This window comes from Eschrichtius robustus, chromosome 14 (assembly GCF_028021215.1).
Source record: "Eschrichtius robustus isolate mEscRob2 chromosome 14, mEscRob2.pri, whole genome shotgun sequence".
Classification (NCBI taxonomy): domain Eukaryota; kingdom Metazoa; phylum Chordata; class Mammalia; order Artiodactyla; family Eschrichtiidae; genus Eschrichtius; species Eschrichtius robustus.
The window spans coordinates 29,429,539-29,456,199 of NC_090837.1; the positions used below are offsets into that span (position 1 = coordinate 29,429,539).

At 54.8% G+C, this 26,661-nt stretch overlaps 1 protein-coding gene across 1 annotated transcript in view; it reads right to left on the reverse strand.

Annotated features, from left to right (window-relative positions):
* The window catches only part of IMPA2 (inositol monophosphatase 2), a 28,013-nt gene extending 4,508 nt beyond the window's left edge, over window positions 1-23,505 (reverse strand). Inside the window, exons 1-5 of the mRNA XM_068562782.1 lie at window positions 23,345-23,505; window positions 13,502-13,635; window positions 7,184-7,288; window positions 5,343-5,388; window positions 3,498-3,606 (exon numbers count right to left, since the gene is read on the reverse strand). Coding sequence (XP_068418883.1) covers window positions 3,498-3,606; window positions 5,343-5,388; window positions 7,184-7,288; window positions 13,502-13,635; window positions 23,345-23,440 — 490 coding nt within the window. The 5' untranslated portion in view covers window positions 23,441-23,505. The remainder of the gene's footprint in view (window positions 1-3,497; window positions 3,607-5,342; window positions 5,389-7,183; window positions 7,289-13,501; window positions 13,636-23,344) is intronic.
* Window positions 23,506-26,661: the final 3,156 nt, after the last annotated feature.

Sequence of the window (26,661 nt, forward strand, 5' to 3'; positions counted from 1 at the left end):
CGATAAACAATTTGGAAATAGAGGAAGTGGATGCACAAGATTGTGAATGTAATTAATGCCACTGAATTGTACACCTAAAAATGGTTAAAACGGCAATTATTATGTTATATGTATTTTACCACTATAAAAAAAATCAAATAGATTTTGAAGCAGGGCATCTCTGCATCCTCTTTCAATGAACAAATTTTAGGGTGAAAAAAATAGTCCGTGACTTCCAACAGTTTGAAAACCCTTTTTCTGGTTGAGGATCAGAGCACTGTTGTCTTGAGAGAGATTTTACAACTTAGAGGTGAGAGAAGCAAGTCCTCTGTCTGCCCTGAAATACATCCTCACAGGAAAGAGGTGACTGTGCCTTGAAGTGTGGGCATGGACGCAGGGCGTACAGCTCCCGTGATGGCCTCGGATTGGAGTGTGTGACACACGTGCTTGGGCTTCCAGGTCCTTGCAGACCATGAGCTCCTCACACGAAAAGTAGTATTAGCTGTACTTCACTGAAAACCCCAGAACTAGACAGAAAAAAGGTTGGGGGCTGTGAGGGAGAGGCAGAGAGTGACCAAAGGGAAGGGGTTACCCCAGAGCCACCCAAACACGGGGCGCCAGGAATGTAATGCCACTGAATTATTCACTTTACAACAGCTAATTTCATGTTACGCGACCTTCACCTCAATACATTATGTTCAAAAACAAATAAGTAATTGGAAAAAAAAAAAGTATTGTTCAGAATCCTGGAGAAGGCTGCCCTGGAAACCTATGTAACCTCTTCCAAATCCCCTCTGATAAAAAAAGAGCAGCTGGGAGAGCAAAACACAAACCACAGACAAAAGCCATCTACAAAAACCTACATCCACAAGGGCATATCCAGGCCCCAGAGGGCAAGTGGGCGGGCGAACCCCTGACAGCTACTACGACCTCTCGTAACCGACCTTCCAGGGACTCTCAGGGCAGGACCCACTGAGCAGAAACGCATGGGAGTGAACCCCAAATTCACTGGATGGGAATCTGGGGCAAAGGAGGGAGAAGATCCAGGTAACAGCGAGGGAGGGGCAGAGCCAACCGTCCAAGGAAGAGGCCAACTTTGCAGGCACTTCACAAACACAGCAGAAGAGGGAGCCCTAGAGCCACGAGACGATGGAAAGTGTTCACTCCCCCACCCCATCACACCACCGGCCTCCAGAGCTCTTTCAATTAGAAAGAATGTAAAAGAATTATGTTTGAATCCCATACACAATTATCATAAGAAAAAAGAGAATAGGGAGCAGAATAACATCTCTCTAGTCGATCAGAGATTTCCGGAAAGACCTGTCCACAAAACAGAAGTAGCTGCAAGTGAAAGAAACGGAGAATCCACGGAAGAAGAACATCACTCAAAAGTAGAGGGGAGAGAACCTAGGAAAGAATTAGGAAAGAAAACAGTTCAGAAAAGAAGGTCAAGCTAAAGGAACGAGAATAAATAAACACAATAGATTATGCTTTACAAGACATGGAAGGTGAAAAGGAGGAAATTTTTAAAAATTAAAAAATCGGTGGAAAAGGTGGAAAAGATTTAAGACAAAGTGACAGAGAGGTACGTACTGAAATGCTGGCTAGAAAGTGCCATTATGTCTGGGGTTTGTAGCAGGGAGTTGTTTGGGGTGGTGGGGGCAGGAAGCTTGGAGGAAGCAGGGTTGGCCGCGGGGGGCAGGGGGGCGACATCAGGCTGTGATGGGTCATGTGGGTTCACTGTACTTTTTCTGTCTCCTTTGTATGTGTTTGCAGTTCTGCAAGGTAGAATTTTGAGAAAAAGCTACCAAAGAAATTCTGGCCTCATCTAATCCTTTACCGCTATGCAGTGCGGTCTTTGCTTTGCTTTTGTGAGTTGAAGACATTGCAGAAAGGAGCACAGGAAAGAGAAGGCAAGGAAAGCAGGGAGATGAGTGGTGGTTGTTTCAGCGACCACTTCCTCCAGAAACGCATCCCAGAATTGATAGCTGGTTGATCTTGTGCGAAGATTCAGATTCCTTCTCTGATAACGACTCTCATTTTGGGCACCAGCGCCAGGCCGTCCCTGAGTGCCCTGCGGGTAGGACTTAATTTGATCCTCACAGCTGTCATCAGCGTCACCTCCCGCCCACGTGAACACTGAGGTTCCAGGGGCAGAGCTGACAAGTCACATGTGGAAGGTGTCAGAATCAGGCTTTGAAGCCAGGTCTGTACGACACCTAAGGACCTTGCTGCTGAGGACAGCCTTCCGTCACCTCCTGTAGAAACCTCGTCACCCGGCAGATAGAAGACAACCAGGGCTGAAAACATCACCCTGGACTTTATGAGTCAGAATTTTTAAAAAATCCCAAGTGAGCTTTCGGACATGAGCACCGACGGACTTGGGGTTCTGTGTTGCAGAGGTGGGTGGACGGCGTGTTTGAGCAAGGAGGCCCGTGGGCGGAGGGCCTGGGATGGGTGCGAGCGTGGGCACCGAGCCTCGAGTCACAGCAAATGAATGTGGAGCAAAGTTCACCAGGGCCTTTGACAACTCGCTCCCTCAGCCCCGAGTTACACAACTGGCTGGCAGGCCAGCTCCTGGCAGGCGCAGCTGTAATCAACGCTGCTGTCTACGCGGCCAAAGCAAACAGTCCCCGGGCAGGAGCCTGGGCTGGACGGTGGCAGAGGCCGGTCCGTGGTCCCGCCGGCCCCTCCCTCTGGAGCTCCTGCGACGTTACTTCCTGCCCCCTCCCCCCCAACACTCGTGAGGCCTGGGCCTCCTGCCTGACCTCCTGCGTCGCCCGTCCTTCACGGGGCGGTCATCTCCCTGGCAGATCCGCTGCTCACAGTCACCCCACCCAGGGATCCAGATGGCGCTGCTCTCACCGGACCTCAGCGGACCTGACTTGGGTTGGAAGGCCCGTCTCCTCACTGGCTGCTGGCAGCTCGGGGGCAGGGACACTCCTGACCCCTCTCACCACCTCTCAGGCCAACTAGGCACATACTGTCAACTCTGTATGTTACAGGCAGTCTGAGTGTAACAGCAGCCCTTTGTAAAAGCCACCGGTGTCCTTGGGTCCTGCTCCAGGAATGACAAGGATGGGGAGCATCTGTGGTGCATACAACACGGCTCACGGACACGGCTGCCCTGCGGCCGTCCGTGTTCTCACAGGGACTGAAGCCAATGGCAGTGGGTCCACATCCAGGGAGCCACAGCCCGCACCTGGGGAACCGGGTCACCAAGAGGCTCCGAGGGCCAGAGTATGCCTCTGACTCTGCCCTTGGCCTGGCCAGCTCGCCCAGGTCCACTGGGACCACGCGGGAACTAGTGGCCGGGTTCCTTCTCACATTAGGGATGAAAGGTGAGAGCAGAACAGAAAGGGCCCATTGAAGGCTCCTGGCCACATCCACATCCACACTGAGACACAGACTGGCCCGACGTCCAGCCCACCAGGGGCGTGCTGTCCCCAAAGAGACTGGACCTCGGTAGGAGATCCCCACCACTGCCGAGCGGAATGCGTGACACGAGCGGGGCCCACCTGTCTCTCCGGAGACGCGCAGTCGCTGGCCGTTGCAGAAGGCGCCCCGGCCCCTCCGGCCCGTGTACAGCCGCTCCTCGGTGCAGTGGTAAATCACCCCGAACTCCAGCTGTGGGGAGGGCAGGACAGAAAACAGACACAGGATGTGACACAGGGACCGAAGGCCATGCAGCTCTAGTTGTGACCACTAACACAAGGACCGTGGACAGAAATTAGCTTTCGAAAGGGAACTCAAAAAATCAGCATCTGGATTCAAACCTAGACCTGGACATGAAAGCAAATGTTCTTTTCTTAAATAACTATATTTAAAGATATATTTAAACAAATAAAACTATATTTTAAACTGACATCATAATCAAGCATTAGTAACTGAAAATTACTGAAAAAGCTTCCTTCTTCAAAAAGGCCTCTTTTGTTTTTTCTGGGAGGGGAAAAAAGGCTCTTGTGACTCTAATCAAACCCCACAAGAAACCCTCAAAATTGCTGACATGTGAAGAATTCAGAATGCATTTGGAGATCCAAGAGCATCACAGAGCCTGGGGCGGCCCAGGAAGAGACGTGATTCACTGGAGGGGCTGATCCCTCCCTCACCGCACACATCATCGGGCCGCGGCCTCAGTCCCCACAAGCCAGTGCCGAGAGGAGGGGAGCTGGGAAAAGGCCTCCCTACACCCGGAGCCCGTCTGCCTCTCCTCCCGGACTCCCTGCCGTCCTGGGCTAAGAACAGCATGCGTGCCTGGCCTGGGGGGCCGCCAACGGACAGAGAAAACGAGGAGAAGCCCCGCAAACGCCCGAGGGAAGTCTGGGCGGGCAGGAGAAGGGCTCACTTCTGGGAAGACCCTCCAGTCAGCACACACCCAGAGCCTGCGCCCCCTCCAGTCAGCACGTGACCGCCCCCCTTCCCAAGCCCAGGTCAGTCCCGGAACTGGCCGGCCTCTGAGACCCTGCGGCAGGCAACCAGGGCCTCCACGACGAGGCCAGAACACGTGTACCCAGCACACACCCCGGACCATCACAGGCCTCGGCCTGGCCAGTCAGAGACCCTGCCGCCAGGATGAACAGCCCCCGGCCCCCGAGCTTCCTGCTCCACTTGCTCATCTCAATGACCACATTTAACAGAGAAACAAGTGAGTAGCTGACTCCCTCACCAGATCTCAACATTAAGGCTCTTGCTTATCTTCACCTCAAAAATTAAGTTCTTTCTCACGGGTATGAGTCCTCTGCTGCCCCAGAATCTGCGCTAACCCTGAGGGTGCCCTGATGAGGGCTCCCTCCGCAAAGCCTGGCCCCCTGCCCTGTTCAAGTGTAACTGTAGTAACTGCAACGAAGGTAAGGCTTTCCCTAAGTGTAATCGCTGAAACTGGATAACAAAGCTTAAGCCTGGATCCAGCCTTTTCTGCAGGTCCCACGATACGACCCAGTTCCGAGGTCGATGGGAACCATGCAACAGCCATGTTCTCACCCAACAGCTAGAGGAGAATGAAGAACTAATAGAACACTGGGATTAGAAATGTCCTCCAAAAATAGGAGTTTCTTTTGTGTGTGACTCGATCACATGCCCCAGGGGTCAGATGGAGACTAACTGGGAACATCTGCCCAGAACGTCCCCTCCACGCGGCATCGCTAAACGGCCACCGAGGGGGAGGGCCGGCCGGAGCCCCAAACCCACACACCCCAAACCGGTTTGCATTTGTTTACTTTCTTGGATTTGAAAACACATGCTTGGATTTACTCGTCATGATGAAGGCCGAGGACAAGGAGAGGAAAACAGAGGTTGGAACCAAGAAGCAAGATGAATAAACAACACCCAAGGGGCCGCGTGGCCGGGCCCCACCCATCACGTACCTCCTGGTTCACAGCAAACCCAATGCTCACTGCCACGGTTGGGAACCTGCAGAGAAGACAGATGGTTTACACGGTGACACACATGGACGCATGCAAACTCAGGAGCCTCCATATGGTTGGAGGCGCAGAGGACCCTTCTACAGCGTGGCCGGGTTTGTCTTGTCAAAAACTACCTCCCACAATTTCACTGAGCGCTTCGAGGACAAGCAGGCCGAGCTGACATGTAGAACAGCAACCTTGACAGACAACAGTGTTGGCCGTCGTCAGGACGGACGTGACTCAACAGTGACCACGGAGGACCCGGTGGAGCATCGTTAATAATCAGCTTTCTGGTTCTCAGAGGCTGAAGGGACGGAGGGGCCTGGCCCCAGCGTCCATCGAGGGGCCGGGTCCAAGACAATCACATCCCTCCTGCCATGACCCCTGGGTGAGCCTCGCGCAGGACAGCAGGCGTGGCCACTGCGTGGAAGGCGGGAGGTGACCTTGCATCCTGCCTGCGGGTTTACAGGTTACGTCTCCAGAACGATTTCTCCTTTATGTGAGGATCGTTAGGGCTTAACGAGTAGGAACAAGGAAGGGCTGCTTCTAACCCAGGAGACTCGGGACCCAGCCTTGCCCAGGCTGCGCCGTGATGTCCCCTGCGGTCTCCATGGGGAGGCTCTTGACACGCCATGGCTGGGCCTGGCTGTGGTTCCCACCCTCAGAAGGCTTTTCGCACTTGCTCTAGTCCCAGTGCTGCTGGACACGAGCAGGACAGGTCCTGTCCGAGCTGCAGTGGCCAGAGGCCCCCAAATGCCTTGACGCTTCAAGGGTCACCACAGCCCTGGACGGTGTCTGGACAGCCCTGGATTGTGTCTGGAGCCTAAGGGTCAGCCTCACAGCTTGTTTCCCAAATGACACTGTCGTCCAGGTTCTCTCTCTGGTCCTGGGGTGGACATGTGGCCTTTGTCCATGGTAGGGCCTGGCCCGTTCTGTCCCTACCACCCTCAAACAGGTGACCAGTGGGACAGGAACAGGAGCCCCACTCGGAGATACACACCCGGAGGGGAGCCCCGTGGTCCCACAGGACTCCCCAGGGGTGTCACGCTCTAGTTAGAGTCTGGTGACACTGTTGCTGTCACCAGATGGCTCTGTTCCACCGTCTCTAAAGGGCCACCTGTGATGCGCTGAATCACTTTCCACACTTACACATAAACGCTCCATTTGAGGACCCCACACCCTGGTCCCTCTCACTGTAAGGAAGGAAGCGGGCGGCTGGCTCACCTGTGGTAGGGGCCCTCCCCGCGGGTCCCGCTGGTGGGGGCTGCAGGTCCACAGGCCCCCCAACCGCCGATGGGGACCCGGGATGGGGCAGGAGCCCGGGCCAACCAGCTCTGGGGCTGCACGAGTGTCCTCGTGGGAGGTTTTGACACCCCCCGCCCCCTGTCAGCGCTTCTGGGGCTGGGCAGGTCACTGCCATCACATGCCTCTGACTTCCCAGAAACCTGCTGCTCTGGGCTGACATCTGCCCAGATTAGGCCGGCAGCCGGCGGCTCCTCAACCCCCCAGGCCACCATCCATACGCGTGCTCCCAAGGCTGCTGGACCAGACACCCTATGTTATTTACAACCCTGCCCATCTCTCCAGGGGCCTCCTTAAGGGTCCTTCTTAATTCAACCCAACGTTTAAATGTGACAAATGCAATAGTTTTTAAACAAGTGAAAATTTCCTACATGCTCTGAACGTATCTCACAAATGCGAAACCTTATTTTAAAGTATCGTGACTTGTAAGTGAGACCACAAACCCGCTAGAGGTTTGCTGACGTGCTAGTTTGGAAAAGCCGGGGTGTGCCTGCGCTCACCTGTGCACGAAGTTGCAGGTGCCATCAATGGGGTCGACGATCCAGGTGGGGCTGGGGGTAAGCACACACTTGGCCCCAGCGGCTGCAGCCTCCTCCGCGATGAACCTGCAGCGGACAGAGCTCAGCCTGAGAAAAGGCCAGGAACTTGAGACTCAGCGCTTCAAGCCCCGGCCCCGGAGACCAGCAGGCAGGGTGAGGAGATCTCACCCGGCCTCTCTGGTCAAACAGGGGCAGCGTCCAGGAAAGACCTTCTGCGTTTTGCCCTCTGCTAGTCTGTCACTTGGCACGACCCAGACACACAAGGTGACACCTTCTGTTAAAGCACCAGGGGGTGCGGTGGGCCAGGCGGGGGTCTGAGGACGGGTGTGGGAAGAGCTGCCGGCGAGAAGCTGAGCTCTGCGCTGACTTGACTCTGCAGGGAGAAGGCCAAGAGAGCCAGCCAGGGGCCTGAGAACGCTGGGGGGCTGGCCCGGGGTTGGGGGGGGACAGGCTGCATCACAGCTGACACCCCATCTGTACCCAGCCCGGCCTCCCCGAACCGCAGGTGGTGACATGGCATCCGTCCCGCATGCGGAGATGGGAGCTGACGTTGCTCCTGGGAGGCCCCACCCCCCCGGGCTCCCCTCTGGACCCCATCCTGCAGGAGTACGCAGGCCAGGCACCCGGGGCCCCTGTCCCCGCCTGTCCTCTGTGACGAGTCCTCTGAACACAAGCCCCCCCACAAGGCTGTCCACGCCCCATTGGGAACCTGAACTAGACGGCAACAAGGCAGAGTCCACTTGGTCTGTCTCAGCAACGGGAGCCTCCAGGAGCCAGCCACCTAGGCCGGAAACCAGGGATGGCTCCCCTACCCCTCCCTCTTGTCCCCCCCCCCACCATGCTGGCTCATGCTGGAGGGTCCCCCGAAGTGTCTGCATCCCTGCCTCCTGGGAGGAACGAACAAACTCCACCTAAACCCCCAGGACGGCGCCCGACACAGGTTTCCGACCGTCCCCAACAGATCAGGTTCACCTGGTCCCGCCGAGGGCTTCCCACTAGGTCCTCACATGCACGTCTGTCCTAGAGGAAAAGGGGCCCTGACCACAGCACACCTCTACCAAGAAGGAAAAACAAGTGAAAAACAAGAAATGCTTGGTGTCCTACTGCTGGCGTTTTGCACACCCCAGTTGTAGTCGTCAGGAAGCTCTTTTTAAATAGAATTTAAAAGTTAGAGTTGGGGACTTTTCTGGTGGCACAGTGGTTAAGAATCCGCCTGCCAATGCAGGGGACACGGGTTCGAGCCCTGGCCCGGGAAGATCCCACATGCCGCAGAGCAACTAGGCCCGTGTGCCACAACTACTGAGCCTGTGCTCTAGAACCCACGAGCCATAACTACTGAGCCTGCGTGCCACAACTACTGGATCCCGCACGCCTAGAGCCCGTGCTCCGCAACAAGAGAAGCCACCCTAACAACGAAGAGCAGCCCCGGCTTGCCGCAACTACAGAAAGCCCGCGCACAGCAACAAAGACCCAATGCAGCCAAAAATAAATAAAATAAATAAAAATTAAAAAAAAAAAAAAAGTTACAGAGTTGGAAAAAAAAAAAGAGTTGGCGCCTTAGTCTCACTAGTCACACGGGCCAGAAGCCGCCACACTGGACGTGCAGACAGAACACCTCTGTCACCGCAGGAAGCTCTCCAGGCTGGCATGTCACGGTCCTAACACTGTGAAGGTGCCCTTCATTCTGGTGTCACTTCAATTGACACAGTGCCGTCACCGTCACTCAGCTGGTCCCCCTCAACTCTGGCAGCATTTCTGTCCCAAAGATTATGAAACTCACACTCTATGTGCAGAGTCATCCAGACACAGACAAATCACCCGAAGCTCGTCCGTGTACACGATGAGGCTACATCATCATTTTCAGGTTGCTGTTCCCCGCCCCCACCACCGCTGTCCCTGGAAAAACCCACGTGTGAGCAAGCAAAGCACCGGACTGGGGACAGGGGTGAGGAACCTGGAAAATTCGTGTGAGTGGAGAAAGCCTACAGCCGCCCCCAGGAGCTTACAGCCCAGAGGGCAGACCAGATGCATCAGGGAAGCTCCTGGCTCTTGTCCCTCCTCCTGCTGGGCAGCCTCCCTGCCATCCTCCCCCCTGGGAATTTGGATCATTCGCATCATGTGACCCAGGTAGGCGGGTCTGGATGAACAAGGTCATGGTGACCATCAAGTCAGAGGAGGCTGGGCGGGGTGCGGCCAGGCAGGGTGACTCCCCGACCGCTAACCCTGGCAGAAACAAGGGGACGATCCTATGCCGCATTAGCTCTGAGGTTTTCTGAGTCAAAGACGTAAGGTATTAAATCCGTCTTCAGTGCTTTCTGCAGCGTGATTTTCCTGCAAGTTTGTGATTATGTTCTTAAAGAAAGGGGGCCATACCCGAAACACACACACATAAGGACAAAGTCCCAGGCTTGAACTGGGCACAAGGTCCAGGAAGCAGTGAGAAGACGTCACTAAGGTCGAGAATAGAAATGACTCACAACAAAGATGATCCCAGGAACCTGGGAGGAATGTGGAATCTTCTTCCTTTTCTAACCTGATTTTAAGCGAGAAGCTGGTACCTACAAGGGGGGTTGGCAGGAGTCGCTGGGGTCCTGGAGGAGGAGGAGGGGCCGACAGCTCAGACAGCTGGACCACAGCCTGCGGCTGGCAGTCAGTCCATCAGCAAATGTGTGTACGTGGTCTCTGGGCTCCCAGAGCAGCCCCCATGATGCATCTGCAGACACAGCTTTCATCCTGCGGGGCATTTCTGGTGGGAGTCACTCCAAGCAGCCACTCCAAGGCCTGGCCTTTCTGGGTGTCGACTGTTCAGGCCGAGGGCACCCTCCTCTTGACCACAAGCCCAGGTAGGGGGAGCACTGGTCACCTCCCCACTTGCCTCGTGCCCGTGGGTGGCCCCGGGGGCAGGGCCTCGGACGTGTCCACTCTTCTAAGGGACCAGAATACCTCCCCAGCCTGTGGATCCTGATTTTCTCCGTGTGGGAAGGTAATTCCTGCAGAGGCCGGGGTACACGGACTCAGATGGCATGTGAGAGAGTAACAGACACCTCAACAAGGGCACTGGACCGTCCACGAAAAACCCACAATGTAAACAGAAACAACACAAGTGACTGAGCATGCGGCCATTTCATAGGCCTATGGAAGGTACAGAGGAAAACAGCACCAGGGACAAGGTTCAGAGCTTGGAAACAAGTTAGACCAATACGTTCTGCTTTATTACTTCTTCCTAAGAGTCGTAACAAACCCTCCTTATGATTTTTATGGCCAGGAGCACCCAGGCCTTCTCTTTGGCCAGTTTGTTGGCTCTGTGACAAGGTCAGGGTCACCTTCAGTCCACTAGGGAGCCAGCTAATGTCCTCGGCCTCATCGCTCAGGCTTCGGCCCAGGCTCTGCTGCCCGAGGACACAGCGTGAAATGCAGTGGGGAGACAATGCAGGCAGGCATCCAGGTGGTGGTGGCCAGGAACACCTTCTCCCCGAGTGCACGCACCCCACAGGGCACAGGGGTCGGTCAGCACGACAGTGCGGCCATGTCCCACCAGGGGCCCAGGCCGGGCAGAGGCGAGAGAGCACCAGCCGTCCTCCTCCCCCGGCCTGTGCCTCCCGGACAAGGGGACGCAGACAGGCTCAGCGATGCTACTGCATGTCCTCAAAGTCGCCCCACTTGGATCTCACTTGGGAGCACAGCTGGAACAGGTTTCGGCACCCACAGAGGCGGCCCGGACGCAGACTGAGCTCATGCCGTTGGCGCCAACATCGGGAACGCGGCCCTGACCTGGTTCCTTGTGTCATCTTCTCCGTGCGGCAGCGTCAGTGCTGGGTGACACCGTGGTCAGATTCCCGTCCCTGGGGGTGGAGCGACTGCCCAGCCGGGGGCAGAAGCAAGCGCAGTTTCTGTCCACACCCACCTCCCAGGCTTTGGATTTCACCAGTGAGTAAAATAAAGTAGCAAAACCAGGGAGCCCACAGTCAGGTTGTTTCTTATTTTATCAAAGTCAAAACAGCTGCAATCTATCGGGTTTTTTTTAATTATTATTATTTTTTTTGGCTGCATTTGGTCTTTGTTGCTGCTCACGGGCTTTCTCTAGTTGTGGCGAGCGGGGGCTACTCTTCGTTGCAGTGTGTGGGCTTCTCATTGCGGTGGCTTCTCTTGTTGCGGAGCATGGGCTCTAGGGTGCGCAGGCTTCAGTAGCTGTGGCACGCAGGCTCAGTAGTTGTGGTTTTTGGGCTCTAGAGCGCAGGCTCAGTAGTTGTGGTGCACGGGCTTAGTTGCTCCGCGGCATGTGGGATCTTCCCAGACCAGGGATTGAACCCGTGTCCCCTGCGTTGCAGGCGGATTCTTTAACCACTGCACAACCAGGGAAGTCCCATGCAATCTATCTTTAGTACTGTTTTGTGAAAGACTAAAAATGAGGAAGAGCATTAAGTTCAGACTTCTTAAGAAAGGGTGGCAGCCTTATACCAACTTGTTGTTTAAGGGATATATTTAAATACTCTGAATGCAGAAAAATAACAATATACTATTTTATCTTATAATATGCATGCAACTTTTTTCCTCATCACAAGTTTCTCAATTTGTCTCTGACCTAAAATACAATTAAATGTCCCCCAATTCTGGTACTTTCTTTTAAATCTTAATCATTGGGAAGAAACCAAACCTGACTTAGGTATGCTGAAAAATGATTTCACCTATCTGAATTTTCTAGGCAACAGAGCAGAGAGTAGCATCCTGGCTTTGCTCTCAGAGCCAAGAGGGGAGAGGGAGCAGAGCCAGGCTGACACGGGCAGCCAGTCCCTGCCTCGCAGCCTGCAGCTTGGGGACCGCTGCCTCTTGTTAGGGGTTGGGGGGCACCTGCACCACCCAGGGCTTTCTCAGGTGGGCTGGCAGGCGTGGTTGGAGAGGCTCCAGGGGGCCTGACACCCACCCAGGGTGGGGACTGCTGCTCTGGGCAGACCCAGACAGTTCTTCCAAAGGGGCTTCGGAGCCTGAGGCCCCCCGTGTGACACACTGTCCTCTGTCCTGTGACACTTGGCAAGGAGCGTGTAAATTCACACTGTGCAAACAGACACCAGGCCCCATATCGACACAACAGTGCATCCAAAGCACCAGCAACCGGCCAGCACTTTCAGGATTCGGTCTGTCAGAGTGATCCGACTGCAAAGCGCCAGGAGGCCTGGGACCGCCACCACGCAGAGCCCTGCAGTGACCAGAGCCTTTACCTGGACCCTGGACCCCAGGGCCCCACAGTCCAGCTGCCTCACTGCTGTTGGAGCCACTGGACGATGCAGGAACAGAAAGAGCTCCTGGGCCAGAACCAGTGGTGGTTCCTGAGCCATCACCTCTCAGGGAATCCAACTGCCTTGAACATGGCGGGGCCAGGGGCGCTGACCCTGCCAGCCAGCCCCACCCACCCCGCCCCGCGTCTGCAGCCACGTCTGCGTGGACCTGAGCGGGTCAAACCCATGCTGTTCAAAGGTCAGCTGTGATTTTTTGGACGCTGCCATTTAATTTAGATTTTTTAAAGTTAAGAAATCATAAACAGTGCAGAGCCTGTAACCATTATAACAGATGTTAGGGTCCTGATGCCAAACAAGGAAAAAGGGAGAGACGCTGAAACACAAGGGCTGCCGTCAACACGCTTGCACACACACACACCACACATACACACACATGACCCCCCAGGTGATGCGGGTTAGAAGGAAGGAGCGGGGAGAAGGTGCGAGTGTGTACGGCCTGTCCCCTCCCCCCCAGTCACTCGCAGGGCGTCACGTGGCAGGAGGGAGCCCCTCACTCGTCCACAGGGACGTGGGGCCGGACAGACATGTCATCTACACCTGGGAATCCAGCGATCGGGCTCCAGGGTGAGCAGCTCCCTAAGGAAGGAAAGGGACACTTGTGCCCAAGGAGCCCCCTCCCCGAGCTCAGAGCATCCGCTCCTGGGGCTCTGGGCCCCCTTGGAACTAGACACACAGCGCTGGGCAAATGCTGGCCTTTTTCAAGGAAAAGATTAATCGTTGCATCGGATTCTCCACATGGTGACCCAAAAGGTCAGGGACACCTGCTCTGGAGGGGGGTGGCCCTGGGGGCTTGGTGTGGGCTTGGCAGGAGGGGCGGGCGGCCCTGGGGACGGCCACACGTGGGGACGCGTCCTGGGAAAGTCCACGTGGCCCCGGGCTGACAGGGCACAGCAGAGGGGACTACCCACCAGGATCCGCGGGGGTGGGGGACACGCGACCGGGGGCGGGTCACAGCAAGGAGTCAGCGAGGCCCCAGCGCACCCACCTGTGGGAGGGAAAGCGCTGCTGCAGCTCCTGCAGGATCAGGGCCTCCACCACGTGATCTGTTTCTGTCACCAGGTCCGCGGCTGACGTTTTCGTTGAGACACGTTTTTCCTCAGAAAGGGCTTTCCTGATGATCTGCAATGAAAGTCGGGAGGTGGGTGATGCTGGCCAGCACCCCCTGCGCTGGGGACGGTCCTGCACCGGAGCTGGGCCCCCTCCCCCACCGCGGATGGCCAGACAGACGGACCTGTGGCGCCCGGCTCTCTGTGGGGCTCCTGGGAGCCTTCACTGCCGCCTACTCTTCTCGCGAGAAAGGAGGTCATGGGTGGACTAGTCTTTCTTTGGAGGAAAGAAACACGGTTCTAAGGACGTGAAGCTTCAGCCACAGAGCCCCACGGAGCCCCTGAGCTTGAACTCGTGAGAGTTCAGTGTAGGAACTGCTTCTCCTCTTTCACTTTACCAGTCACATGAACGTGCCCCTGGATCGGGAGCCCAAACGGTCCAGCCGAAACCAAACCCGGGAAAGTGAAAACGCACGCAGAGAACTGGAAGGCAGGCCCTGGCCTCACGCCCCGGGGGCTGGGTGCATCAGGTAGCAGGACCGAGTGGGTTGGTCTCCCAGGAGCTGCCAGTGCTTCGCCTCCGGGATGGAGGGCTGAGCGCCAGGGCCTCCCTGGGGGCCCACACAGGAAGGTGTTGAGGGTATTAATCAGGAAACAGTACCACTGCAGCTAGGGCCTATCCTGTCACCTCTGCCCGAGTCACAGCTCGAGTTCCCAACCACGGTGACATCAGGACCCTGAAGCGACCTCTGACCTCTCCTCCAAGACCCGCTGCACCCAGGATCCCTCATCTCCTTCCAAGGACCCCCTCGTTCAGTCGCCACCTGACATCCACACCGCCCACCCTGTGATACTTACTCTTCAACCTTAGGCAGGTGTATCCCATGCCCTGTACACAAACATCGTGTACACACGTGGCCTGTACACACACGCCGTGTACATACATGCCTTGTACACATGCCCTGTACCCACATGCCGTGTACACAATGCCCTATATCCACATGCCGTGTACACACATGCTGTGTACACACATGCCCTGTACCCACCTGCCCTGTACCCACCTGCCGTGTACCCAGATGCCATGTACACACATGCCCTGTACCTACATCCCATGTACCCAAATGCCCTGTACACACATGCCCTGTACCCACCTGCCCTGTACCCACATGCCATGTACACACATGCCCTGTACCCACATGCCCTGTACCCACATGCTGTGTACACACATGCCCTGTACACACACATGCCCTGTACTCACATCCCACGTACCCACATGCCATGTACACACATGCCCTATACACACACGCCATGTAATTACATGCCCTGTACCCACATGCCATGTACACACATGCTGTGTACACACATGCCCTGTACCCACCTGCCATGTACACACATGCCCTGTACCCACATCCCATGTACCCACATGCCCTGTACACATACCCTGTACCCACATGCCATGTACCCACATGCCGTGTACCCACATGCCGTGTACACACATGCCATGTACACACATGCCCTGTACCCACATGCCCTGTACCCACATGCCCTGTACACATACCCTGTACCCACATGCCATGTACCCACATGCCATGTACCCACATGCCGTGTACACACATGCCATGTACACACATGCCCTGTACCCACATCCCGTGTACCCACATGCCGTGTACCCACATGCCGTGTATACACATGCTATGTACACACATGCCCTGTACCCACATACTGTGTACACACATGCCATGTACACACATGCCCTGTACCCACATGCCATGTACCCACATCCCATGTACCCATTTGCTGAAGAGGAGGAGGCCAGGAAGACGCCTCCAGGAAGCCTGCAGACAGGGGTGCTCACGCAGGATTTCACAGAATAAGCAGGACCCCCTAGACAGGGACGGTCCTCATCCCAGCACCAAGCCCAGACGGTTGTTTGGTTTTCCCAGCTTGGTTGCAAAGATAACAGGTTGGTTGCAACGTTTTCTAACAGAAAACCCGGCTTGCTCTCTGCTCCCTGCTGCCCGCCTGGTGTCTAGGGTCGTGCCCGGCACACAGCCGAGGTGCAAAACCCTTCAAATCACCAGTACATTACACCTCAGATTGCTTAAACAGACTCAGCACCGTTTTTTCCAACCGGACCTCACGCGCTGGTGGAACACTGACCCCTTGATCTGTCTTGTTTCGCCTCTTGTTGCCCTCGAAGCCCATCACCCTCTGGCTTCCATCCCGTCCTGCCTTCCGGGGCCCCCCACACGTCCACTCCCTGCAGCGCAGCCAGAAGGGCTCTCTAAGCCTGGGCCCGCATAAAGCACCATATGGCCCCCTATCACCCCGAGGATAAAGTCACCCCCGATGTAGCTCACAGTGGCCTCTGTGGGCTGGCTTGGAGCAGAGACAACTGGACCTGAGTAGCTGGTCCTCTTCCTTCTAGGAACAGAGCCCAAGGTTAGCAGGGCACCGAGCCACATGGCAGCCCGCATCGCAGCCTCCTGTGCAGGCAGGTGTGGCCCTGGGACCAAGGTCGGCCCCGAGGACGTGAGGGGAAGCGATGTGTGTGACTCCCGAGTCACGTCCTCAAAGGGCCACCGTTGGCATGGCACTTCCTCCTGCCCTTCCACTCCCTCTGCCGTGACTTGGGCGTGGTTGCCGGGGTCAGAGCAGCGGGGTCAGAGCAGTGGCGGGAAGGAACGGGCCCCTCGGTGACTCGGGAAGCAGGGCCTGCCTCCCAGACTCTAACTGGACTTGGGAGGGGCGGGGAGAAAGGACCCCCTGCCTCTGTCCCCGACTCTAAAGGAGCCAGCCCATTGGCCCACCTCTGCGCCCCCGCATCCCCTGCCCCTCCTGCTGCACCGAACCCATCACTCACCCTCCCACCCCCTTCCCACTGGATGCCAGGTTCCCCTGGCCCCAGCACTCCTCCTTTGTGACTGGGATGTCACCTCCCCACAGAGCCGGTGCTCACCCTGCAAGTGCGCTCCTGGCTCCCGGGTTAGGACCCTTGTCTGCCCAGTGTCTGAACCCACCCCCAAGGCGGGCTCTGCAGCCTGACACATGGTGGGGTCTCAGAGAACACCTGCTGGGTGCACACGGGGCTCAGGTAACTAAGTCGGGAAGACGCTCAGCAAGTGCTCTCATGAAGCCTCATCTGAGCACCCTGGCCTCTCCATCCTCTGGATCCAACAGAGAGGAGACATGCCTAGGGGCAGTGGGGTGTCCTGATGTCATCTGGGCTCCTTCCCAGGGGAGCCAGGCCCCCAGCCACAGATCATGCAAAGGACGGAAATTACGGATCCAGGAGGAGGATGCTAGAGCGTGTCCTTTTATAAGGGTTTCTTTTCCGCTTCTATTAGTGTTTATTATGGCTGTGTGATGATCCTTTCCTTGTGGGCCTGTGTCCCTCAGCGCAGGGCAGGCCACACCCGCATTCCCGGCCACCTGGCTGCTGCTCCTTCGGGCCTTAGACGCCTGGGAGGGACCTGCAGACCATTCCCGACTCCTCCCTCTCATCAGGTTACACTCCCAGATATTTAGATCCCGTTTCTGAATTATCGTCCCAGACTACACTGCCCTTCAGATGAGCCGGCCATCCTGGCCCCAGACACTCCCCCATCCACTCCTCTGAAGGCCCATCCGTCCATCTGAGGGGGCCGAGGCCTCACAAAACTTAACGCCTTATGACAAAACCCCCCAAACCTACCACATATACAATGTACAGATCTCAGTACGAGGTTAAGAAAAGTTCAATTCAGACAATTTCCTACACTGAGAGGAAAGGTGGGGATAGTGTCTTGTTTTTAAATAAATCATTACGAGACTCAATCAGCCCTGCCTTTTGACCACAGTCACATCCTCAGGAGAAAGGCCTGTGGGGTTCTGGGTGAGTTACCTGCTAAAACCCTTTACCACATCTGTTTTCTCTGTCTTGGGATTTTAAACATTCTCATTTTGCCAGCAATAAGTTAGTGTGTGCTGTTTTTTAATTAATGTTTTTCAGCTACTCACTAGCTAAGCCTGCACTTCACTGACCTCCTGGCCTGGATCTCTCCCTCGAAATAACATTCTGTTAATGTTTAATATATAAAATATGGGACTTAAGTCACTGAAGCCTGAATTTCAAACCCCATCAGCTCCAGCATCTGAGGTGTCATTCAGAGACATGTCCAAATGCCTCTTTCTTGTCTGTGAACCATCTCGGTTGTATGCTACTGTCCCCAAGTCGACCATACGATTATCACCCATCCTTACGGAGCAACCTGTGTGAGCTCGGGGACCCATGGAACACACACGGAGAACTCTGTGGAAGTGGGGTTTCAACAGGCAACATCTTTCCTCTGCAGATGTGGGCCTGGCAGTACTGCCATGTTTCAGGTTCCAGACTTATGAATGTGATGTGATGGTTAATCTTATGTGGCAACTTGACTGAGCCGTGGGGTACCCAAATACTGCGTTGAGTGTTATTCTGGGTGTTTCTGCAAGGACGTTTTTGGCTGAGATGAACATATTAATCGGTAAATCAGTAAAGATTGCCCTTTGGAATGTGGGTGGGCCTGGCCCCATCAGCTGAAGGCCAGAACAGACGGAAAACACAAACCCTTCTCTGCGTGAGAGAGCTCTCCATAGACTGTCCCTGGACCCTCAGCCCATGTGTGCCAGTGGGGCTGCTGCTTCACCTGCCAGTTGCTATCTCACAAGTTCCATCCTGGCTGAGGCTTCAAATGTGGGTGAGAGTGTTACAATTGTCAATATGGGTGACCCCACTCTGCGGAGGCTTGGGGCGCGGGTGCAGGTGGGGCTGACAAGGCCAGGATTGACAGTGGAAATGGTGAGGTCACCAGCTGCCCCCTCCATCCTCAGCCAGGACAGCAGGGGGACCTCCACCTCCACGTCCCGCCAGGTTGGGATCTCCCAGAGCAAACGCCGGGAGCTCGACCTGGGATCCGCCTACGGAGAGCCCAGGGCAGACAAGCCTGCTTGTCCCCGTCCAGGGCGGGACCTGGCCTGAGACACCAGCCCAGGCCGACTGACGGCTCCCAAACTGGCGCCTCCACCCTGAGCCTCTCACGTGAACTCTCCACCCAAAGGCCCTCACGTAGAGATCCACCAGCATTTCAAGGTCAACAGCTCACAGCTCGCAGAACACAGGACCTGACCTCCATCTCCAAACCTGCTCCCCCTACAGTTCTGGCAAATCCACTGGACAGTTTTTCAGGCCCGAACCCTGCAGGCACCCCTGGCTCCTCTCACACCCGCTTCCGATCCGGCAGCAAACCTGGCAGCTCTGCCTTCGAAATACATCTGTTTACCACCTTCTTCACCACCCCCAGTCAGATCCACCCTCATCCCTCACTTGGAATATTCTAATCACTTCCATCGGAGATCTGGCTCTGCCCCACCCACTGTGGCGTTGCAGCCTCACCCCCACCCCAGCAGCAGCCAGGGTGGTCTCCCCATCACCCTGCAGGGCTCCACATGGCACTCGACCCCGAACCTCAATCACACTCAGAGTAAGGTTAAGGTCCTTTCCAGAGTTACTCAAATAGTTGTTGTGTGAATGAATACATTTCTAACCTGTTTTAGCACCACCATTTTAAAAACAGAGGCCGGTAAACACATAAAAAGGCACTTAAGTTCATTAGTCATACAGGACATGCAAATTAAAACCACCGTAAAACACCACCTCAAACCGGTCACAAGGGCTAAAATGGAAAGGCAGACAACACCAAGTGTCGTCTGAGAGATGAGGCAACAGGAACCCTCACCTCCTGCTGGGGAATTGTGAATCCCTGCATCCGCCTTGGAAAACCACCTGGCAGAATTTCATACACGATGACACAGCAATTTCACTCCTATTGTTAATCTATCCCCAGCAGAAATGCATACGGAGGTAACCAAAAGACACATGCGAGAGTGCTGGACGAGCAACATTATTCTTAATAATTCCAAACTGGACATTATCCAGAGTTTCTTCAAGAGCTGAATGAATAAACTGTCATATAGTCACGTAACAAAATACTACATACAGCAGTGTTTCTCAAAGTGCCATCCCCAGCTGGACAGCATCAGCTGGGGTTTTGGTGGAAGTGCTCTTTCTCGGCCCCACTCCAGACCCGGTGAGTAGGAACCCTGTGGTGGACGCAGCCTGCTGTGGAGGCCCTCCAGGTGCTTCTGATGCACATGAAGGTGTGAGGACCACGTGTCCCCAGCAGCGAGACCCATGAGTGTCTATACCAAGGAGATCATCAAAAATTCTGTTGGGAAGTCAGAAGATGGCTGTTGGTAGGTGTGTAGAAAACTAAGCAAATAAAAAAAATTTTTTTTAACCTTCAGGAAAACACCAGTTGCATAAGAAAGAAAAGAATATGTAATACAACCATGCTACCCAGCCTGACCATGTGCTACATGTGGTCATAGCACGTGAGCACAGGCACCAATGGAACCAACAGGTAACGCAGCAACAGGACATAACAGTGTCTAATGAGGATGACGCAAAAACAGAGCTACCATTTAGAAAATGGGTGTAACTATCAGAAAACTGAAAACAGTGAGTTCTGGGGAAAAGGATGAGGATGACACGGGACAGGACACTGCTGGTTCCACAACAGTCCCTTTAGCAGTATTTCACTTTTTAAACTCCCTGTGTGAATAACTGATAAAAAATAAAATCACAAATCAAGACAACACCTGTGGGGACTTCCCTGGTGGCGCAGTGGTTAAGAGTATACCTGCCAATGCAGGGGACATGGGTTCAAGCCCTGGTCTGGGAAGATCCCACATGCTGTGGAGCAACTAAGCCCGTGCACCACAACCACTGAGCCACAACTACTGAGCTCCTGTGCCGCAACTACTGAGCCCACGTGCTGCAACTACTGAAGCCCGTGCACCTAGAGCTCGTGCTCCCCAACAAGAGAAGCCATCGCAATGAGAAGCCCGCTCACCACAAGGAAGAGTAGTCCATGCTGGCCGCAACTAGGGAGAAAGCCCATGCACAGCAATGAAGACCCAATGCAGCCACACACACACACACAAAAACAGAAACAAACAAACAAAAACACCTGTGGCAATGCAAGCCAGACAAATAGGGATGTTGGGTCAGAGCCCCCGCCGTGCCCCTCTGCTCCGGGCAGTTGGAGGCGGACATAGGGCATCCCCTCAGAGCACACTGGAAAATTCTTCCCTGTCTGACAACTAATATGTAAAATAAAACTGACAGGATTCTCAAATTTGATGGCAATCCTAAACATTTATATGACCCTACCAATAACAAGTTTGAAGCCTAATTAAACTTTTCTAAATCATAGTAATCAATTTCAATGAGCCATCCTACAGGAAAGCCTGAATTTACCTTTCTAGTCTCTCCATAGAAAGTACTACAAAATCATTGTCATTCAAAGATGTAAAGAATATAAAGCCAAAAATGGGAAAAGAGTATTACAGAAGATTGAGAAGCAGTTAAAAAATTATTCTTATGTATTTTGTTATATTTGTTAGCATCTTAAAATTTATGCTGTTGTGATCTTTCTTATTCTAAATAAACATTTATATCTAATTTTGAATTTGTAAGTTTGTATTTTTTTTCTTAAAGAGGGCCTGTAAACTGTCTAAACTTCAGATTCAAGAAAACCTGGATCTATCCCTGCAGGTCAACTTAAAAAGCATAGTTTTCTAAGATACTTTTGCTCACATATCACGTAAAAGATGATAAACACCCATTTCGATGAATATCACTCTGTGTACTTGTGGTGGTGATGGTGTGGGGCTGACGTCACCTCCTTCCCCAAAGCCCAGCAGCCAGGGAGGGGCTTCTGCAGTGGTATGGTGGTTGGGACTAGAAGGGATGCCTCTCAGGGGCACCACAGAGATGGGTGGTGGAGAGACAAGGAAGGAGGGGTCTGGGAGGCCTCTCAGGATGCGGCAGAGGGGAGGTGGCAGCAAATCGTCCAGGGCTGCCCTGACCCAAACCAATGTCTGAAACATGGACGGCAGACACTATCTCCTGGGAGGGAGGGCACTCCCTCTGAACGTAGAGAACCCAGACTTGGTGGAGCACACAGAGCTGTCTCCGGAGTAGCAGACTTAATAAAACAGCAGAACGTGAGAGGGCGGGCACGTTGGGCCACAAGGCCACAGAACGTGTACCAAATGTGCCTCTGGCTAAGGAGGACTCCCAAGAATCACCACTAACCACCCTTCATGCCTCTTGGGGCTTTCTGGCTACAGGCCAGGTTTTCTCCAATCAGCACCTTGTTACTGTCAGAACATTACTAAGACAGTCTGTCCCTCTTTACACGGGTTAGGATGACCCTGTGTGGCTTCTGTTCGTCCCAGCCACAGGCAATTCGGCCACTCTCCCCGCCACTGCCTGGCAGGCAGGAAGCATCAGCATAATGCCCAGGAGGGAGCCCAGAGTTCTGGGCCCCCTGATCAGACACCCAATGGCAGAATCCTTATTGCATCCTTCCCCACTGTCAAAAAAAGCTTTTTCTGTTGTTCTTGGCAAGTTGCAAAAGCAGAAGCTATCTCTTAAATAAGTTAAAGTTCCCAGGACCCTTAGAACGGTGCCTGCTATACTGCAAGTTCTGTGTAAGCATTTGTAAATTTGTTAAAAAAAAAGAGGGGGGGTTCAAAAACCCTTCTGTTTCCTCAAGGATCTAAATTTGAAAAACCACAGAAACCCGTAACAACTCACCAGGGTTTACACAGTGGTGTCTGAATTCTAAACTGGCTTCTTCTCAAAGCTGAAAGAAGAAAAGTTGTATGGTGGAACCTAAAAGTTACCAAATATCCTGAAGACGCTCACTCTGGAGAGGAAGTGAGGGTCTCTGGAGGGGGGAGGGCAAGCGCGCCCCTCACACAGTGGACCAGCTTTCCAGGAAGAACGTTTGCCCGGAAGCCATGAGCTCCATCAATGTAGCAGGTAAGGTTGGGGCCCTCCTTTGCCCCAAGGATCAAGTCTCACAGAGGGAGGGTCCACTAGTGTTGAAAGTTAACTTCTAGGGGACCAAGGTACCGCACTGTGACTGTGCACCTTAAGGACTCACTTCAAATGCAGGACTTTGGCCCGTGGGGCACTTTCAGACCGAAAAGGAACTGCCGCTGGAAACAGAAAATCCGTCTACGGGCAGGGCTCCTCCTCTGTCCACCCTCCCGCTCCGCTCGCAGGAACGCAGCCGAGCGCCTTGGCACGCGAGCAGGGAGCGAGCGGTCCCTGCGCCCTGCCTCCCCCAGCGCCCCCCATTCGCCGCCGCACGTGGCCCGCGGAATCCCAGGCGTGAAGCACCGAGGAAATGGGGCAACAAAACACACAGGAAAGTGCGAAGAGAGGGGCTGCCCTCTGAAGGTTTCTTCAGCTCCGCTGCTTGACCGTCACCCTTCCGGTGCGGGTAGCAGTTCCTCCAAACGCAGAGTGGAACCCTCTAGACTCCGGATGCACGAGGACAGGCTGTCCGCCCGACCTCCACGCGTAGGGGTTCTAACCCGGGGCAACCGCACCGTGTCCCGCCCACTGGGTCAAATTCGAGGCAGTCCGCGCGCCCTGACCAGCCCGCTCCCGCCAGGCCGCCCTGCGCCCCGAGCCCGGCCCGCGCCTCCGGGCCGCGGGATCCAGGGCGCCCGTCCCGGCGCGGGCGTGGCAGGTGCACAGGTGTGCGGTAGGCTGCGCGGAGCCCCTCCGCGGCTCGCGCGCCCTGGTCCCGGCCCGGCCCTCGGGGGTCTCCGTCCGCCCACGCCCTGCGTCCGCTCTGCCCCAAGTCCGAGTGCGCCTGCCGTGCTCCCGGGGGCGCGCTCACCTGTCCAGCCCGCAGCGCCAGCTGCGCCGCTGCCTCGAAGCACTCCTCCCACGGGCCCCCGGCCTGCGCCGCCCCGTCCTCGCCGCTCGGCTTCATCGCGGCCTTCGGGCCCGCCGGCGCCTCCCGCCGCTCCGCGCCTGGGCCGCGCTCGCCCGCCCGTGAGGACCTGCGAGGGACCGGGAGCGGGCGGGGAGCTGACCTGTAGCTGCGCCCTGGAGCAGCGCCCAGCGTCCCGTCCCGCCCCTCGCCCCTCCCTGCCCCGCCCCCCTGCGCAAACCCCGCCCCGCGCCGAGCCCCGCTCCTTCCCGCCCTGGGTGCCTCTCCCTGCGTGACCGGCGATGAGCCCCGCCCGCACAGCGCCGGGCCCCGCCCAGCCGGCTGCCCGCTGAAGCTGGGTCTAGCTTGTGGGAAGCTGAGGGCCGCGTGGCGGGAGAGGGGCCCGGCCCGGACCCTCGCGAGCTCAGAGCCCTTCCCGAGGGTGTGGCCGCGAGCGAGCAGCGTCCCCCGCGCGGACCCGGCCGGGCAGCACCTCGGGCGCCGCTGGCCGCGGGCACCGCTCACCGCGAGTACCGGGCGGCGGTCCTCCTACAGTTGGAGCTCAAGAGCTCAGGAGCTGCCCGGTCCGCCCTGTAACAGGTGCTGACCGCGTGCACCTCGACGGGACCCTGTTCACACGGTCAGCCTTCGTCTGTGCCCACCGTGCGTTGGACACCCGGTGGAGAGGCTTTAGGTGTAGGAACGAGAGACAGGTGGAAATACAAACAACAAGGAGGAATAAGGAAACGGAGTGTGTTAGGGTCGCCCGGCCACCTCGCCCTACACGTGGGGAAACTGGCGGAGAATTGCCCGCTCCGCCCGGCCGCACTGGGGCAGCCGAGGGCAGGCTCCGCTCCATCTTTCTTGTTCATATTTTTCATGATTGTCAAATAGGGAGTTGGTTTCTGAAAATACTTAAGACTGTGCTTCGGATGCTTCATTTTAAAATTAAGTGTATTCAGTTGCTGATCCTCATGGCAGGTTTTCATTAGAGATTACTCCCAGCACAAAGCAAAATTAGGAAGTTAGGACATTTCTCTTTGGCCTCTTCTCAGCTACCCTTTCTGAACACACCCCCACCCCCCAACCCAGGCCCGGACCAACCTGGGGCTCAGATAAACTCACATGGAGTCCAGCCTATCACACATCTAGAGAAAAAGACCATAACTTCCTTGCCTAACTTCCAAAAATCTTAAGGCAGAATCATGTGGTTTTAACTAGTGTGAAGTTTGGTGCCCCCAGGTTTCCTAAGTACTTTAAGTATTAGCCTCATTCCTTCCTTGCTGTGTGCATTTGAGCAAGTTACAAATAACCTCTTTTGACTCAGTTTCCTCAACTGTAAAATATTTTTGGTAAGTATAATACGGGTTAACATACATGTGCTTGGTACTTCTTGTTGTTGTTTTTAATTTCATTGAAGTATAGTTGATTTACAGTGTTGTGTTAATTTCTACTGTACAGCAAAGTGACTCAGTTATACATATATATTCTTTTCCATTATGGTTTATCACAGGATACTGAATATAGTTCCCTGTGCTATACAGTAGGACCTTGTTGTTTATCCATTCTATATAAAATAGTTTGCGTCTGCTAACTCCAAACTCCCAATCCTTCCCTCTCCCAGCCCCCTCCCCACTGGCAACCACAAGTCTGTTCTCTATGTCTGTGAGTCTGTTTCTGTTCCGTAGATATGATCATTTGTGTCATATTTTAGATTCCACATGTAAGTGATATCACATGGTATTTGTCTTTCTCTTTCTGACTTACTTCACTTAGTATGATCATCTCTAGGTCCATCCATGTAGCTGAAAATGGCATTATTTCATTCTCTTTTATGACTGAGTAATATTCCATTGTACCTATGTACCACATCTTCTTTATCCATTCCTCTGTCGATGGACACTTAGGTTGTTTCCATGGCTTCGCTGTTGTGAATATTTGGCACCTCTGTTATTAAAGACTTGCTCACCAATGTACCCTAAGGTGATCACCATACTGCTTAGCTATAATGGGTGCTTAATAAATATGCTAATCATTGAATACTGAAATCAGCCTTTTCTAATGGATTATCCAAGTTTCCCGTGCTTTAATGGTGATTCGCTGTGGAAACGTGAAATGCTCCTTCACCATCATGCCCTGTATGCCAGTCTGCTCGCTGCCTCTTCCAGGGCCCCTGGGGAACCACAGTAACTTTGGTAGCCCCTAGAGTACCGGGCTCCACCCTGGAAAACGATTTCCTAACTGCCCCTTCCCACCCCCACCTGAGGGTGCAGCCTAGGTGGGTGCTCTGGTTATCAGGAGGTGGCATGCAAGGTGCCCAAGCTGGGCCAAAGGCGGGGGGGGGCGGTGAGAGGTGGGAGGGCACTCAGGAGAGACTGTCTCCTTTATGCCTCCCCCTCTGTCCTTATTAATCTGGGAGTCCCTTCCCTCCTGTCTTTTCTGGGACAAAGCAAAGTCTAAATAAATAAAATGTCCAAGTTTTCGTTTCTTCTACCTACTTCTCTACCTCCCCAAGTTATTTTGATCTTATTTCCCAGGGCTACGATGGCTGGTTTGGACATTTGATGAGTTTGTTGTTTGTTTCATCTCATCTGAATCCCAGTATGACGTCTGGTCATTCTTAGCCTCAGGTGGGCCCCCCCACCCCCGCCCGTCATCTGGATCCACCCTCCTCCACGCTGACCGTGTGCTGAGACACACGAGACGATCCTAGTGGTTGGAGGCCAGGGAAACTGCCAAACATCCCCCAGTGCACAGGACAACTCTCCCCCCGCCACACACACCATAGCAAAGGATTGTTCAGCGCAAAAGGATAATAACCCTGGGGTTGAGAAATCATGTCCTACTTGAACTTTATTCTGAGGAGTCTGGCTCCAGGTCAAAATTACACGTGTGATTTTTCAGACCTGACCATAGGCAACTACAGAGTTTTACCTGGCAGGTCTCACAGGGGTGGGGTCTGCCCTCCCCGCGCTGGACTTGGGACTCGGCCAGCGCGCTGCCATTTTCTGGAGGGAGTTCAGCCCAAGACTCAGAAGCCTCCCCACCCACTTCCCCAGCCGTGCTTTTGGGCACATCTGTGAGCCCGGCCCAGGCACCTCCATCCCCTTTCTCAGGGTCTCTGCCAAGACCACCTTGTCTGGGGACCTTGAAGACCTTGCCTCTCCTCTGACTCAGAATCAGTAATTTTCCACTCCTAGGCCTCCCCAGGCCCCTCCCAGGCCCCTAGGTCCCGGCAACTCCCCAACTGGCTGCAGACCTAGACACATTATGCAATTATT